Genomic DNA, 17046 nt, shown 5'->3' with positions numbered 1-17046 from the left:
TCCCATGGTATCTGAGCTCTCTCTGTCCAAGTCAGACCACACTTTAAAAAAGGGACAAGTGGAGTGGATGGCAGCTGATTAAAGCAAATGAATAGATCACACTTCAAAAGGGACAAAAAGAGTCAATGGTAGCTGATTAAAGTAAAAATAGAGATTGCTAGCTGTCATCAGGATCAGGACCTGGACCTGGACCTGGATCTGAATGTGTTGTCCTGTATCCTGCTCTTCTTTGCAATTTACATGCAAGTATTTTATGAACTATGCTGAAGTGTAAATATTCTACGAACTATGCAAAAGTGCAAATATTTTATGAATTATGTTAAGTTGTAAATATTTTTTTCTTTTTCTGGGCTATAAGTTGAATCCAGGTCTAGGTCAGTCCATATTAGATGGAAAAATAATGGATTGATTCAGGTCTAGGTCGGTCCATATTAGATGGAAAAATAATGGATTCAATTGCAAAATGTTGTCATTAAGATTATACAAGCCTCAAACCTGGATACCATTTAAAACAGTTCCTTGCTAATCTGAATATCATTTAAAATAATTTTTATACCTTATAATTAACTCTCATTTTCTATTGTCTCCATAAAGTTTGAACATAAAACTTTACCTTAAAAAAATTCACAAACCAATAAATTTAACCTTCATAAATATAAAAATACAAACCAGTTAATTTAACGCTCATAAATATAAAAATATATATTTATATGATGTAAACAAATGCATATGGCCACTCATCTCATAGATAGAGCTGAAGGCTTGGTGCCTTCGTGAGCCCTAGAACTTGGTCAATAACATTTTTTCTTCATATTCGTGCTTCAAAACTTCTAGGTACGAATTTTCAATGTCCACCCTTAACAGGGATGCTCCTATTTCATTCTGGAAGGTGATAATATAGGAGTTTAAATCCGCCCAATTCCCATTGATGTGGTAAACGAAGATTTGTATTATCGTTACTTATTTTTGGATCTATCCAATAGGTTAGTCCACAGAGGAGAAACGGAAATGTTAGACAGAGAATTTCCTCGAGACCCAGAACTTATGGAAAAATGTTGTTAGGTAGGGAATTTTCGTGAGCCCTAGAACTTGGTCCATAACATTTTTTCTTCATATTCGTGCTTCAAAACTTCTAGGTACGAATTTTCAATGTCCACCCTTAACAGGGATGCTCCTATTTCATTCTGGAAGGTGTCAAAACTGCCTGTGTATCTCTGCCCAAATCATAGTTTAAAAAGAGCGGTTTCATATTGAATAGGATTCAAAAACTTATAACCTTTTTGTTAAAGATTGTTAGATTCATTATAATTGCATTTAGAACAGATAGTAACAGGTCTTGGGAAGCGTGTTTCAAATTTGTCTTGATTTACATGGCTGCTTTTATTCCACTCTGTATCTTTGTAAAAATATTACGTTAATAAAAATAGTTTCAAATTGAATAGGAATTCAAAAGTTTATAACTTTCTTGCTGAAAATTGATAAATTCTTTATAACTGTATTCAGCAGATTTGCCTTAAAGGCAGATCATAGCTCTGTCCCCTCAAAACAACCGACATGAATACATCGATATGGTGGTCCCAGCCTTGTCACCACTTCTTTCTGATTCAATTCCATTCTGAAGAGGTCAAAACTACCTGTGTCTTTGTCCAAATCTTAGTTTAAATAGAACAGTTCCATATTGAATAGAATTCAAGAGCTTATAACCTTACTGAAAATTGTTGGATCCTTTACAGCTGCAATAAGAACCGATAGTAGCATGTCTTGGGAAATCCTGTTGCAAATATTCCGTGTATGAATTGTCAATGTCTTGACTGAAGCCATTCCACTCTGGAAGAAGTCAAAAGCTACCTGTGTGTTTCTGTACTGGTTTAAAATTAAATAGAATTCAAAAACTTCTTATAATTTTTTTTGTTTGTGAAAATCGTTAGATTTTTTATATATATAGAGGATTGTAGAATATATATATATTTCCTCTCTTCTCTTTTTCCGGAAAAAAGAGGAAGCAATGCTCACTGGTAGATATCAAGATGGATATGGTTGCTGCTTCTCACTGTGCCTTATTGCTTTCACACGTGCACAACTTCGTTCACCGCCTTCAGACTTGCAGATATTTCTAAAACTTGTTTTCCATTAAAATAATAATAATAATAATGGATCTAAAATAATAATAATAATGGATCTAACACTATATGCAGTGAATTATTGTTTTATGTTCAAGATAATGGATAGCCTTTAATATTTTTAAGTTCTGGCTGGTTGCTATCTGTTTTTTGGATAAATCTTATATTTATTTAGATGTCAGGATTGATATCCATGTTACTTCTTCTTTCATAGGTGCACAACTTCATTCACCGCCTTTAGACATGCAGGGATTTCTGAAACTTGTTTTCCATAAAGATAATGGATCAAACACTATATGCATTGAATTATTGTTTTATGTTCAAGATGATGGATAGTCTTTAATATTTTTATTTTCTGGTTGGTAGCTATCTGTCAATGTCTCACCTTGCTTAACAAGGTTAATCTCATTCCATTCTGGAAGAGGTCAAAAACTACCTGCCTACTTGTGTCTCTGTAAATCTTAGTTTAAAAAAGAACTAATTTCATTTTGAATAGAATTCAAAAACTTAGAACCTTTTTATTGAAGACTCTGAAATATGCTTATGATTATATTAAAAACAGATACTAAAAGGTCTGCATTAAGAAAATATATTTTCTATCAGGGATTGTTCTTGGTTATGTCAAGAACAGCAAAGCTGTCTAGATGGATATGGACGTTGCTCCTTAGCCTAAGGAATTACTAATTTCATATATGCACAGCTTCATTTGCAGCCTTTGGACTTGTATGTATTTTTTTTCTTTTTCTATCAGGATAGTGGATGATGGATGGAGACTATACAATGGATTGTTGTTATTTCTCAAGATAATTGATAGGTTTGGTTGTTTTTATAAATGTTATGGTTATTATCTATGAATTTTTTAATCAATTTTATATTTTATTTATTGTAGTAATGAGTTTAAAGCAACGAATCATAGATGCAGAAAGATAATTTATATTTGAGTTATTTACCACTAAAATTTATTTGTGTGTATTTTTAAGTAATAGAACACTTCCAATCCGCCTCAGTGATGTAGTGAACGAAAATTTGTATTATCATTTGCTTCTGAATCTCTACAATGCTTAGTGCAGAGAGGCGAAACAGAAATGTTAGAGAGAGCATGGAAAAATGTTAGACAGAGTATTTTCGTGACAAGTAGAACTTAGTCAGGAAAATTTTTCCTTCATATTCGTGCTTCAAATCTTCCAGGTACGAATTTTCAATGTCCCCCTTAAAAGGGTTGTTCCCATTCCATTCTGGAAGAAGTCAAAACGGTCTATGTTTCTTTGCCCAAATCTTAGTTTAGAGAGTGGTTTCATATTGAATAGGATTCAAAAGCTTATAACCTTCTTGTTAAATATTGTTAGATTCATTATAATTGCATTTAGAACAGATTATTCCATTCGGGAAGATGAAAAAAACTAATTGTATCTTTCTAAAAAATCTAAAATTAATAAAATTCAAAAGTTTATAACCTTCTCTTTGAAAATTGATACATTCTTTACCACAGTCACACTTGCCCAGGGAAGACACAAGGAGAATCTTTCCCTCCCAATTTCTAATGGCAGCGTCATAGATGCCAAACTCATTATTAGACCTTTAAGAGACTAGTTGTATCTGAAGCCCATTCTTGAAAACAAGCAGTCCACTTTCTGACAAAATCCATATTTTCAGACAAATGGAATAGCTCCTTTTTTGTACTCTATATTGCTGGCAATTGTACAACTTTTTACATGACACGGTCTTCAGAATTTTGTGAAATATGTCAGAATATACTTAAGACATCCGATACCTTTAAGAGTATCGCCTAGGTTGGAGGGAGGGATATTTCCGACAAAACAATGACCTACACGAAATAGGGGGGCCCTGGAGTAGCGCTAAACAATAAGGACTACGGATAAATAGGTAGGGGTGCGCGACGTCCTACCAGCAAAAGTGTTGGGCGTACTTAGCCAAACCAAAAAGCGATGTGTACCCAGCTGTACATGGGAAGAGGTGGTTTCAGGGTACTTCATAAGGCAAGGGCTAACCAGCCTGCCATAGGGCATTAAATGCCCAAGAATATGCATGCTCTATAATAAAATAACACACAGTCTTTACTTTTAATTTAGGTACCGGGGATTCCCGGATGCGGGTGATAGCAGCGCGCGTTAGACAAATGGGCAGTCACGTGGGCAGGTGGCAGCCCATCCGTGACATGCGGTACCCTGCAGGGGAAGAAGTGAACTCGCATGATATCAGTTTGCAGACGGAGTTAATGCAGGTCCTATCTACCATAATGCGCTGCTTGGTAACTTGTGAGATGGCGGGTATTAACGCTGGAACGTCTGCTCATCCATGCGACATCGTCTGGCATTCTGTGGAGTCTTTGATGCATCCTGTGGTAGAGTGGGGAAGGGATCCGGAGCAATCGCACCTTGCTTCAAAGCCGAGGAGAGGCAGGCACTGCAACCTCGCCACAATTGCCCATGTCCTCAGCAAAGCAGCATCACCTGTAGCCTGCGTGAGGCTGCAATTTATAAATTGAACGATGCAGAGAGAAAGACAACGAATCTGCAGTAGGAGAGGGGGCTCCAGAGGAAGAGCCACCACCCAAAGGCAAGGCCCCATTTCGCCCTCCTCCTCCTCCATAGAGGTCACGTCGGTGCCACAGCAGCTCCATGGCAGCAGTGATGGAGGCGGCAGAGGAACGGGAAGAGACGGCCGAGTGGAAGGAGGGCAGGATGAATATCCCACGTTCAGGTATAGGCTTCCCTGCCCTCTTTCCAATTCCACTCTCATCATTACAGTCACGGTTGAACCTGGTGCTATTCAGAGCGCACAGGCAGATGCAATTCAGGCGACTCCCCCTCCTGGGCATGGGACAGAGCCCATAATGGAAAGACAACACCATGGCAGAGAAGACTCCCCCATCGTGTGCCATTCGGTTCTTGTAAGGACAAGCCAGTATGTCCATGGACGAGGGTCTGCAATTGACCTTGAGCGCCCGGTCAAGGAATGCTCCCCCTTAGCATGTCCTTCGGCTCTTGCAGGTCCAAGCGAGCCTGTTCTGGGAAGGCCCTCCAGCGCGGTAATCACTCTTTCGGATTTTGATGATTCTCTCCTATTTGGATGTCGAGTCGAAGAGGCGCCATACACCACTGACGAAGAATGAGCCAGAGAAGCAAATTGCTCTTGGTAACCTTAACTGCGAGAGAATTATTATGTTTTTATCTATATGTCTATGAATCAGTTAGGCGGCATCAGCATATATGTCAATGTGTTGGCTGTAATTGTCTGTGTGTCTATCTGTCAGTGTCATGTTCTGTTCAGTGTCAATGTGTCGAGCCTATGGCAGCTTACACCTCAGGAAATTGTATTCCAAATTTTGACCAAGTTCAATTTTGGGAATGTAATCAGGGCAAGAGGATGATTTCTGGGCAGATTTACACAGCCTAGCCCATTGTAACTCCACTGTAATTTTGATTTTTGTACGATAATAGAATTAGTCTTATTCAAAAAAATAAATAAAAAATTAGGTACCGGGGATGGAAACGATACTCCCTTGCTGCTGAAAGAAGGACAGAATGTCTTCAAGTTTTATGCCAGCGGGTGCCGATATTTCCAGGGCTTGTTGGCGACCATGGAGCTTTAGAGCAGGCATGATTTGATCTCGAGGATTTATAATTCTATAGTGCCTTGTAGGGATGAGGTCAATATTGAGGTTTATGTGAATGAGGATGGTATGGATGCTGTCGTATTTGCACTGGTCAGGAAGAAGGCTGCCAAGAGTATGCACAAGGATACCAGGGATCTCCAACAGTGTGCCAGCTTGCTTACGCCGCCTTCGAACCAGAAGTGGCTCAGCAAGGAGCTCATTGCAATTTCTGAGTCGCAGATCCTGTTTTCTTTCCCCTCATTTTGGTTTAAATTCTGCTTCTTTGTTTTGAGCGATGCCGAACAAACCATCTTTGATGTCAAGAGACTCATTGGGAGAAAGTAAGTACTCTGATCTCTGATTTTCCCATTCATTAGACAATTATATTTATTGCAAGTCCAATTCTTGCCTTGATATTGAACCCACAAACATACCAATCATGAAATTGGCATGTTAAGTTAGGGGTCGAGCAACATTCTAGTTGGGGTCAGATCAGGATTTGATTTTTGACCTGTCCAACTTTTTCAGGACATGGGGATGTCTGAGCAGCTCACTCATTGCCCATTCTAACGTGGATGCCGACATCTCCATTCCAGCGATGAGTATGTCCTGTACAAACCAATGGGAAAACAATTTATGTTGTCAATTATAAATCAATGTAATATTGAATTGCTGAAGTTAATTTATTTGCATCTAGATTCAGGGGGTTCTTGGGAATATTTTGAAATTTGAAGGACAGGGCAGAGTGTGGTAAAGAGGGATGTCAATTATGTGACCTTCCAATAGATTTCCTAAATTTACAATAAAAAAGAATCGATTTAGTTGTTTAACTCGACTTAAGATTTCCTATCTACATACAAACATAATCAATTTAACTGCTTCTCGTTTGGCTTTGGTGTCTCCCTTTATATCATTGTTATCAGCTGTCATCTGCAGCAACACATCCACGAAATATTTAACATGCTCTGCCTCTACCTCTGCCGGTCCCTGGCTGTGGCCGTCGCTGGAGGGCGCGGCGACTTGAACATGAAGATGATCGTCTATAATTTTCTTAGCGAAGGCATCGTATGTTTTGCTTATTTCCACCATACGTTGCTTGATGCCTTGCAAGTCCATCCAGTCCACATAAGGAATGAAGTCTCCAATGCTGACATCTCCTAGAGTAGCTGACAACTCTAGTAACAAGTGCTTAAATCCTTTGCCATCAGCTCCCAAGTCATCGTCAGAAACTTTCCTCCTGAACAGTATTCACGAAATTACATTGAAGGAGAGAGTGAAGATGACCTTACTCACATTCACAACAATTGTGCCGTTCTGGCTCTGCTCCCAAATGGACCGGGTACTCGGGTAAATAGTGCAATGGTTATAGAATGTAATCTCCTTGGGTATTTTTTTGGGAGGGATATGGCATTGCATGGTAACAATGTTATTACATGACAACAGTTCTTTGGGGAAGGAAAAATGTCAAGCGGTGGGTTTCATGTGCTACATCTTGTGAGACCATTTCTTTCAATCTTACCAGCAGTCCAGACAGCTGAACGAAAAATACCCTTTAGGGAGAAGGTTCTTTAAATTGTAATCTCCCTTTTAATCTTTCTCGTATGTAGTCAGTTGCCTCTATATGGAATACATTCAGCAACCGGTGCGGATCCATTCTATTGGATGCATGTAATTCTGGCATAAATGTGCGCATCAATCAGTTTGATAAAAACGGAAAGAAGAAAAGAGGAGTTGGAGGTTATAGTTTAAAGTCGATCAACACTAATCAAATTTGTTAGCAATTTTGATAAAAACAGAAAGAAGAAAATAGGAGTTGGAGGTTATATTTTAGAGTGGACCAACACTAATCAAATTCGTTAGCACTTTTGGGACAGCGGCAGACGTAAGGAATAATTTAATGACTTTTGAGATACACGTGGTCTTGTAGTACATCACGGTTGTGGGAAGAGGTCATGCTGGCGGAGAGCAATGATATTCATGGGAGCAATTTATTTCGATACCAGAACTATCTATGCAATAATCTTATCTTAGTGTCTTACTTGTCAAGTTTTCCCAATTGCGTATGCAGACAGTATGTTAAAAATGACAATATGTTAAAAATGAACATAATAAAAGCGAGCACTGGTTAAATATTGTCCAGGTGTGACAAGATGCCCTGCATTACATTCCGTATATCTGTATATTCTGTATCTTTGAAGTCTGGACAACTATCACAATTTGTAAGTTGCCGTATATCCATATATTCTGTATACATTCCGTACATCCGTATATTCTGTATCTTTGAAGTTTGGACAACTATCACAATTTGCAAGTTGCCGTATATCCGTATATTATGTATCTTTGAAGTCTGGACAACTATCACAATTTGCAAGTTGCAACTAAGGTTTCGTATATCTGTATATTCTGTATCTTTGAAGTCTGGACAACTATCACAATTTGCAAGTTGCAACTAAGGTGCATTGAATATGCTTCGATGTACTTTTACGGTCATTATCATTAATAAAACAAAACAAGTACATGAGATATCGTTGACATCCATGTGGGATAATTTAAAATATAATTGAAAGTGCTAAATGGTGTTTTTAAAAGTTGTTTATTAATGATATCAATAAAAAAATAGTGAACAAGTACATGACATATCATTGACATTCATGTGGGATAATTTAAAATATAATTGAAAGTGCAAAATGGTATTTTTAGAAGATGTTTATTTAGATTCCTGTTTAATTAATAATATTTCATCTATATTAAATGTATTATAATGATTAATAATTAAAAAATAAAATAACAATTATTTTAATTTCTAAAGTTATGAGAATATTTCATAGTACCCACTCATACATAACTTACTCTATATAGTTTGGCACATTATTGCATATGTTTTTTTGTTAGTTTACTACATATTTTAAAAATAATTATTTTAAATATTACAATGACTTATTAAAAATTGAAATTTAAGAAAAATGATCTTAGCATGCATTATTTGAACAAAATATTGCAGTTTGAAGACTCTTTTATGTGATATGTCTTAGCCCTATTCAAAGTTGTAAAGTGTGTTTTTTGATGATCTCCTTGTTACTAGTGGTAATGCTTCAAAGGACAAGGGAAGTGCTTTGATAGAAAACAAGATGGGGCAAATGAATGGAGCAAAAATGATGGGAATTGAATAAAATCAAGTGGTCAATTGAAGAAGAATGGGGTTCATATGAGGATGGGAATGCTCTTTTTGATGGCAGGTCACATCCATTGCAACAATTCGGATATAATGCACATCCACTCTAGGATTTAGTGTTTCTTGGCTCCATAGTGAAAATAGTGAAGACAAAATACATGAAAATAATGACGACAAAATACATGTTAATCTGTTACTTGTGTTCTTTGATGGAAGTTTTGTAATGAATGAACGAAATGTGTTCTTTGATGGAAGTTTTGTAATGAATGATTGAAAAATACATGGTGAGAGAAAAATGCATATTATGCTAATTAAGGAACGTTTTTCACTTGTTGAACTTGTAGTATACATGTTAATCTGTTACTTGTGTTTTTTGATGGAAGTTTTGTAATGAATGAACGAAATGTGTTCTTTGATGGAAGTTTTGTAATGAATGATTGAAAAATACATGGTGAGAGAAAAATGCATATTATGCTAATTAAGGAACGTTTTTCACTTGTTGAACTTGTAGTATTGAATTTAACACAGTAACACTTTACAACAATGAACTAACAATCTTCATGATGAAAATAATAATATCGAAGATTTATCTACATAATGAAAAAGGAAATATGGGATATTCCAATCACGTTCCGAGGCATTTTTTAAAATGTGGATGTGAGAAAAGGTTGTTGTGGAAGGTGTTGTTTGTATATGGGAAATTTCTTGATCATGGTGTGTAATCTTAATGTTGATAAGTGGAAGGTGTTTTTTGTATATGGGAAATTTCTTGATCATGGTGTGTAATTAAGAGAGAGATTTTTCGGCGAAAATCACATAGAAAATCATTTGTCGACGCGTTTCGAACCAACAAGTGTGGTTCATCGTCAGGACAAGTTGAAGAAACAGATCCAGCTAAGAAAGTTAAATAGGCAGAACAAAGACTCCAGCTAAGCAAGTTAAATAGGCAGAACAAAGACTCTGCCTATTTAACTTGCTTAGCTGGAGTCTTTGTTCTGCCTATTTAACTTTCTTAGCTGGATCTGTTTCTTCAACTTGTCCTGACGATGAACCACACTTGTTGGTTCGAAACGCGTCGACAAATGATTTTCTATGTGATTTTCGCCGAAAAATCTCTCTCTTAATTGATATGGATCACAGAAGCCTGAACTCTATCATGGTGTGTAATCCTAATGATGATAGATATGTCTACTTTAAAATGTGGATGTGAGAAAGGTTGTTGTGGAAGATGTTGTTTGTATATGGGAAATTTCCTGATTATTGTGTGTAAACGTAATGTTGATAGATATGTCTACTAGGTGGTTCTAGTTAATGGGGCATTGATGTGAGCATTCAATATATTTTTATTCTTTATCAAAGTATTTTTTGGTTGTATTTGCGTAATTCAATTTATGGCTTACGGCGTTTCCTTTGCAACATTTGGAACCTAAATTCTTAAGTGGGACTGCTATTTATTAATGTGGTTCTGCCTATATGAACCATATTAATAAATGTGCCTTTTCGCAGCGAAGTTTTCGACGAGACCAGCCGTCCATCGATGGTGCTTGTGCGATCTCTTGGACCTCAAAATAAACTTTTTAGGCTCCATAATATCTCTAAATTCTGTGCATTAAGCAACTTTTGTGTGATCGTTTTTTCGATCAGATAAATTTGAGCGTTTCTCCTCGGACGCCTGGACGGATTCTTGATTCTTGCAGGTACTTTCACTCACATTAATATTGAATTCTCGGAAATTAAATGATTTCTATGTTCTTTCATCAGAACTGTAAAATTTTGATTAAACTGTTTTCGTCTGAAATTTGTGTATTTAACCCTGGTATATAGTAAGGAAGTTTGAAGAACACAGCAGTTTGAATTTTTGTGTAAATGAATTGCATATTTTTTGGTATGTAAAGATATTAACTGTTAAGCAAAGCAGGTGCATTAACTTTGAAATGTATCATTTGCTCGGCAACAAATTATTTGATTTTTATCTGCAATGACAAGTTCTTGTTCATGAATCTTATCTTATCTCAAATGGTGAAATGACATGCTTTTTATCACAAAATTAGAAAAGGCGTTCCTAGTTTTGAGTTGTGTTTTTTTGTCTGAATTCTGCGATACAATTCAGGGTGAAATAAAATGTGTTTTTCGCTACTTAAATGATTTAGCACCTGCATTTATGTATTCAGTACCCTGAAAAATGTGAAAAAGCTATCGGACAATTGGACCGTATAAATTAGACAACTGGAACTTGTAATTTAAATTCTTTTTGCCAATTCTGATTGAAATTAGTTCCAAAAATGTAAAATAATGTTAAAGATAATTAAATTTTGTTCATGAAAATGAAACTTGACCACGAAAATAACGGTTCTTTAATCATGTCGTTGAATCTTGGAGAGGAATCATTTAAATTAACAGTCCTTTAATCATGACGTGGAATCATCTATTAAATTAACAGTGCTTTGATCCTGACTTGGAATCTTGGAGATGAATCCTTTAGGCCCTGGCAGGATACGGCACATTCAGTGAATTTTTCTAGCGCCATAATATCAACGGCACTTCCTTGAACATCAGGAATACTTTTCTGGCACCGCATGATCAACAGAACTGGCTTACTCCGTGAGAGAGACGTCCACTCTCGTTTCTCGTTAAAATTCAGTATGTCCGTTCTTGGTGTGACGGCAGATTGAGACGCGAGAATCTCCAACCAAGATGTGCCAGAAAAAGTTTATCGTTCAGCTTTCGAACGAAACTTGATACGACTCAAAAAAGAAAAAATGGATGACAGAAATTTCTCCGAGCAGACATCATAGTCACAATATGTCGGTAAGGACGATTGAGATTGCGAGTTCTGTATAATGATTAATCCCTGCCAATTACTGAATATCTGAAGGTTTTTCATATGAATTTGGCCGAAATTTGAGCAAATTTGGACGCATTTCGTTTACATTTGATTGGAATATCTGAGTCGAGCAGCCGTTGATGGGCCGGATCTCGTTCTGGACTCGATGAGGAATGCGGTTGAAGACTCCCAACGAAGCAGATAAAGATTTCAAGATTTGCGCTGCAAGGGTTTGACTTCCGTCTGCAATTTTGTGAAATTCCCGGTCATAAGTTTGATTTGCGAAATTCGTATTTCCACGGTACCATGCACGGATTCTTGCTTATTGCAGGTATTTTCACTTATATTAAGCTTGAGATTTCAGGCAGTAAAGGTTTTCAACGTTCTTTGCTCTGAATTTTGAAAAGCTGTACGGGCTTTGATCTCTGCCCCTGCCTCTAGTCATGGAGAATTCTCGAAAGATTTTCAAAACTACAATTATAACTATGTTAATTTTAGTATCTATGATTATATGTCCTTAAATTTAGCCTATTACAAACTACTAGCATGGTAGCTATCAAGCTTTTTTCGGTCTGAGAAAAAAACTAGTAGTGATTAATACATTCTAACACTCCCTTTAATTCTGACAACTATGTTCTCCCACAAGAAGCTTTAGCTACACTTACCACACTTAAAAATTTATTAAAAAATTGTTTTACTTCTCTACTAAAAAGTTGTTTTACTTCTGTCTATCATTGTAAGTTTTTTTTTTGTAAGCTAAGACGATACTCTACTTTCCATTACTGCAATCAAAAGATATTACAAAGTTGGACATGTCTCCGCCCGCCCTTAAGGGAAACCGGGCTTCGTAACCATCTAAAGTTTTTCAAAGCCATCCAAAAAAAGTATATCACCAACCTATCTATCCACGCTAAATATACATCTATCCGTACTGAAGGTAAAGTGTTTTCCTTTTGAAACATTAACATCTATATTTCCAAAACAACAAAACAGCAGTATATATAAAAACCTCCAATCTGCAGCTGCATCTTCTACTGATTCGGTGCATCTGTCTTTGGTTCTTTCTCGACCTTGACGCCCAAGCCGCCCGCTTGAAGCATCTGCATGATATCATCCATCTTTCTGTCTTGCATCAATAGAGTCACTTGAATATTTTTCAATTCCCTTTTCATGGTTGGAATGCCTTGAATCAGTTCAGCCATTTCTAGAGCCACCTGTTCCATAGCTTTAGCCAATAAACGCTTCATGCCCCAATAAACATGTAAAGATTGTTTATATAAGGACATTCGTCCTCTCGTATGTCCGGGATCAGGGAGAAATTGCTCCCAATCCTCCATCTCAGGATCTGAATTCTCCTGCATAGCTTCTTCCTCCAAATGCTCTATAATCCTTCTGATATTGGGATTTGTATCAAGAACATATGCTGCCTCTGCTTCCTGCAATCTCCTCCGCATGTCTTTCTTCCCTCTCTTTCTTCCTCTTATCTCAGTAGCTGCTCCCTCCTCCACTTCCGAGCGCACATTTCGATTCCCACGGCTGCCTCGTCCTACAGGTCTTCCTCTCCCTCTTTGATTCGCTCTTCCTCGCGCTCCCCTACCCCGGCCGCGTCTCTCCACCTCCACTTCCTCGTCTTGTTCCTGATCCTCACTCTCCTCCGCTCGGTCCCCCGATTCCATCTCGTGGGCCTTCCCCATACCCGCTTTTCCTTTAACGCCTCGTTGAGGCTCCTCGTCTGCAAAGTAATTACGAATGTCGAACTCTTCGTCCGAGTCATCCTGTATAGTAAAATAGACCCTCTGCATAGCTTCCTCAACCGTGCTCTTGCCTTTTTCCGCTGGAGTTGGTGTCTTACTCCTCGTCCACCTTCCTGCTCCCCTGTCCTGGTGTTCCGCCATCTTACCGTCCTTCTGCTGCTGCAATTCCTCTCTACACTTCCTCGCTCTGCGTTGCTGCGTTTCTAGATTCGTCTTTGGTTTTGGTCGATTACATGCAAGCCTTGAATTATCGTTATGCTGCCACCTTGCCGTCTTGAAACTGCGCTGCAGCCTGTCATTATCATAAATGCTCATTCCATATACTCTTCCATGATAGGAAACTAGTACCAACTCGCTGACGTAACCACCGCTTCTCCTCGGTACCTTGCCCAATTTCCGTCTTGGGATGGTCGAACTTCCCATGGGTTGATTGCTGCCAACCTTCATGACTTTAATTCCATAATCTTGAACCTGCAAACGCTGTGATCGCGCATTGAATACTCTGTCCTTCCCCCTCCTCGCTATAATCCGGAGGCTCCTAATTATTCCTTCCCTGTGCGGTTGTGTCTATCATTGTAAGTTATTACAACACTTAAATCATTTATTTTTTTTACTTTTACATGTTGGTGTAGGTTATTCTCTCCTCCTATAACACTTAAATTTATTTAAAAAATTGTTTTATTGTTGCATGTTGCATATTGGTGCAAGTTATTACAACACTTAAATCATTTAAACTTTTTCGTTTTTACTTTTAGGTGTTGGTGTCGGTTATTCTCAATTCCATGTAGTATAAGTTTTTTTTAATTCTATGTAGTATAAGGTTTTTTTCTTCCAAATTTTGTATATTTTCCTGTTCTTCAAATTTAGTATATTTTTCTTCAATATTTTTTAGCGTTATTATCATCATTTGGTTCTTCTATTGCATCTATTTGTATTTCAACTATATTACATCTACTCATACTTCAACTATTGTTGATTGAACTTTTTTAGGAATTTTTGTAAGAAAGAAAATAATATATTTGCTTCTTTTCATCTCCTTTCCTATTATATCAATAGATTCAACAACTTTGATGGTTGCTTTTATATTTTCTATTCATTTTTTTGTTGCATTTATGAAGGATTTTCTATATCACTTTCCTCCTCATCACAGTTAGGCTTTTTAAGAAAACCTAATTTAGCCTCATATTCAAATTCAACTTTCACTACTAGGTTCTTCTTACTTCTTGTTGTTGTTAGAAATTTGGTTTCAGTTTCATCATAAGCATGCTTATTTTCATTTTTTCACTATGTTCATGCTCTTGATCTCCTACATATTCACTTTTTTTTCAACAAATTTCCCTGTAGTGTTTAAGCCAATTGTAGTCTATCTTTAAGAGAAACTTCTTTAAGTTGTTATGACAAATCAAATTCGACGCGATGGTACCAAATTTCATAAATACATTGCACCTTCCTACTTAGAGCGTCAACAGCGCTGTTTTCTTTCCCTTTTAGGTGCCTTATATCAAAATCAAATTCACTCAGGAATGCAGTCCACCTGGCCCGTCGTGCATTCAAATTAGGTTGTTTGAAGAAACTTGTTAAACTACTATGGTTCGTCACTAATTTTAATTTCTTCCTTAGTAGGTAATGGCGCCATACTTTTAAAGCATGTACCACCACAATAAGTTCTAAATCATATGCTAAGTACTTTTGCTCATGTTCCTTTAGCTTCCGTGATTCGTAGGCTATTACTTTGCCTTCCTGCATCAAGACACCTCCCACTCCTTCTTGACAAGCGTAAGTGCATACAATAAATTCCTTTTCTGGATTAGCAACTTTTAACACTGGAGATGATGTCAATAAGTGTTTCAGTTGCTCGAAACTGTGTTGACATTGTGTTGTCCACTTAAAAACTCTCACTTTCTTTTTTAGAGATGTTATGGGATAAGTGCTTCGAGAGAGCCCTTTAATAAAGTGATGGTAATAACCATCTAATCCCATAAAAGACTGAATATCCACAACATTTTTAGGAACATGCCAATCTAGGATGGTTCTTATCTTTTCTGGATCTACAATGATACCCTTTAAGGATATTACGTGTCCTAAATACTGAATATGTTCCTTAAAGAAGTTACATTTACTGAACTTTGCATAGAGTTTGTTTTCTCTTAAGGTTTGCAGAACTATTCATAGATGTTCCTTATGCTCCTCTACATTCTTTGAATAGATCAAAATATCATCAATAAAAATCAGAACAAACTTGTCTAAATAGGGGTGGAAAATCCCATTCATTAAACTCATGAAGGTTGCAGGAGCGTTTGTAAGTCCAAAGGATAACATAATGAATTTGTAGTGGCCATAGTGTGTTCTGAATGCAATTTTACAAACATCCTCATCCTTAATTCTAATTTGATGATACCTTGATCACAGATCGATCTTGGAAAATATTGAAGCACCTTTAACTTGGTCAAACAGGTAGTCGATCCTTGGCAAGGGGTATTTATTTTTGATAGTCAATTTATTCAACTGCCTATAGTCAATACACAATCGCATGGTCTCATATTTCTTTTTTACAAACAACACTAGTGCCCCGAAGGTGACACACTTGGTCTAATGTACCATTTATCTAGTAATTCTTGCAATTGAATCTTGAGTTTAGTTAACTCAAGTATACTCATCTGATATGGTGCTTTGGACACTAGTGAATGTCCAAGAATACGTTCTATGGTAAAGTCAATACTCCTTTTGGGGGTAACCTCGGTATTTCCTCAGGAAACACATCAGTAAATTCATGAATGATGGGTATAGTTTCTAAAACAGGCAACTTATCCTTGGTGTTAGTGTATCCCACCTGTACCGCAAAAATTTGACACCCTTTTCAAACACATTTCTTTAGCTGATTAGTAGTAATGGATTGCAACTTAACATTCGTTTTAATACCTTGAATTTCTTGTCTCTCGCCTTCATTTGTAAGGAAACTAATGGTTTTGTCCTTATAGTTGACTAGGGATCAATGTCCCTCCAACCAATTCATTCCAATCAGTACGTCATATGTCCATAGGTAATATATTCAAATCTACCTTAATCTATTGCCCCCCAATCTCAACAGGGAAACCTTCTACTTTGGTTGTTACCTTACGTTTTGCCCCCGTGGCTAGTTGAACTAGCCATGGATTTTTAAATTTAGTACTTGACATATGACACAATTCAATTGTTTTAAGACTAACATAACTAAGACTTGCTCTAGGTCAATTAATATAGACACAGATTGGTTAGCTATCTTACCTTCAAACTCCACCATAACAGGTTGATATTCCGCCTGATAATCTTCTAGGGCAACATTAATTCTTGGGATGTTTTTGGCCACCTCTCTGATTGTAGAGGCTACCTGAACACTTGCAGTGAGCTCGGTTCTGGTACGATGAGGACAATTCTTCTACTTAGGTAGGCTCTTCCACAATGTCTACATTTATTTCTGCCATATCAAAATATTCAACTTCTCCTACTACCCTAGCAATTGAAACACTTTACTATATGTCATCTCCAATACACTTTACTATCTGTCATCTTCAATTGCAACA

The 17046-nt window shown here is 37.1% G+C and overlaps 1 protein-coding gene and 2 long non-coding RNA genes across 3 annotated transcripts in view; 2 read left to right on the top strand and 1 right to left on the bottom strand.

Annotated features, from left to right (window-relative positions):
• The first annotated feature begins 1336 nt into the window (after nt 1-1336).
• Nucleotides 1337-1836, top strand: LOC149160171 (uncharacterized). The gene is made up of 2 exons (XR_016261201.1): nt 1337-1623; nt 1734-1836. It is a non-coding gene; the product is annotated as an uncharacterized LOC149160171 (long non-coding RNA).
• Nucleotides 1837-6228: 4392 nt separating this feature from the next.
• Nucleotides 6229-7990, bottom strand: LOC149160170 (cytochrome P450 750A1-like). Its single transcript, XM_089434528.1, has 4 exons — nt 7901-7990; nt 7170-7270; nt 6595-6973; nt 6229-6345 (listed from the first exon to the last, which is right to left on the bottom strand). Exons 1-4 carry the CDS (start codon nt 7988-7990, stop codon nt 6229-6231), a joined length of 687 nt encoding a protein of 228 aa, XP_089290654.1.
• Nucleotides 7991-11974: 3984 nt separating this feature from the next.
• Nucleotides 11975-17046, top strand: part of LOC149160169 (uncharacterized) — a 29443-nt gene continuing 24371 nt past the window's right edge. The window contains exon 1 of the long non-coding RNA XR_016261200.1: nt 11975-12063. This is a non-coding gene — a long non-coding RNA (uncharacterized LOC149160169). The remainder of the gene's footprint in view (nt 12064-17046) is intronic.

The sequence above is a fragment of the Pinus tabuliformis genome, chromosome 5_2 (assembly GCF_031772625.1).
Source record: "Pinus tabuliformis cultivar Carrire ecotype Pingquan chromosome 5_2, CPIR1, whole genome shotgun sequence".
Taxonomy (NCBI): Eukaryota; Viridiplantae; Streptophyta; class Pinopsida; order Pinales; family Pinaceae; genus Pinus; species Pinus tabuliformis.
The sequence above is the reverse complement of the archived record's forward strand: the minus strand, read 5'-3'. Positions and strand labels throughout refer to the sequence as shown.